The sequence below is a fragment of the Penaeus monodon genome, chromosome 27 (assembly GCF_015228065.2).
Source record: "Penaeus monodon isolate SGIC_2016 chromosome 27, NSTDA_Pmon_1, whole genome shotgun sequence".
Taxonomy (NCBI): Eukaryota; Metazoa; Arthropoda; class Malacostraca; order Decapoda; family Penaeidae; genus Penaeus; species Penaeus monodon.
Window position 1 is genome coordinate 25,470,689 of NC_051412.1, and position 279 is coordinate 25,470,967.

The 279-nt window shown below is 52.7% G+C and overlaps 1 protein-coding gene across 1 annotated transcript in view; it reads right to left on the bottom strand.

Annotated features, from left to right (window-relative positions):
• LOC119590466 (protein croquemort-like) overlaps positions 1–279 on the bottom strand; it is a 47,895-nt gene that overhangs the window by 12,499 nt on the left and 35,117 nt on the right. The window contains exon 4 of the mRNA XM_037939124.1: positions 88–245. Within this exon, the coding sequence (XP_037795052.1) occupies positions 88–245 (158 nt within the window). The remainder of the gene's footprint in view (positions 1–87; positions 246–279) is intronic.

The window sequence follows — 279 nt, forward strand, 5'->3', positions numbered from 1 at the left end:
CTAGCAATAAAAAAACAGACGTACCCCTCGCCCGTACCCCACCCACCTCGACCCGAGCAACGCAAACCCCAACCCTCCTGCCCTCACCTGTAACAATAAGGACCCACTTCTTGCAATATAGGCTTTGCACCTGCAGCGAACTCATCGGGATTGGTGATGTTGAAGAAGTAGACTTGCAGGTAAAGAGGCATAGGGGGAACCCGCCACATATCGTAGGAAGTTGAGCCTTCTGTGACTGCCATTTGCTGTTGGGGAGAGTTGCAAGGATTGAGACGCGTC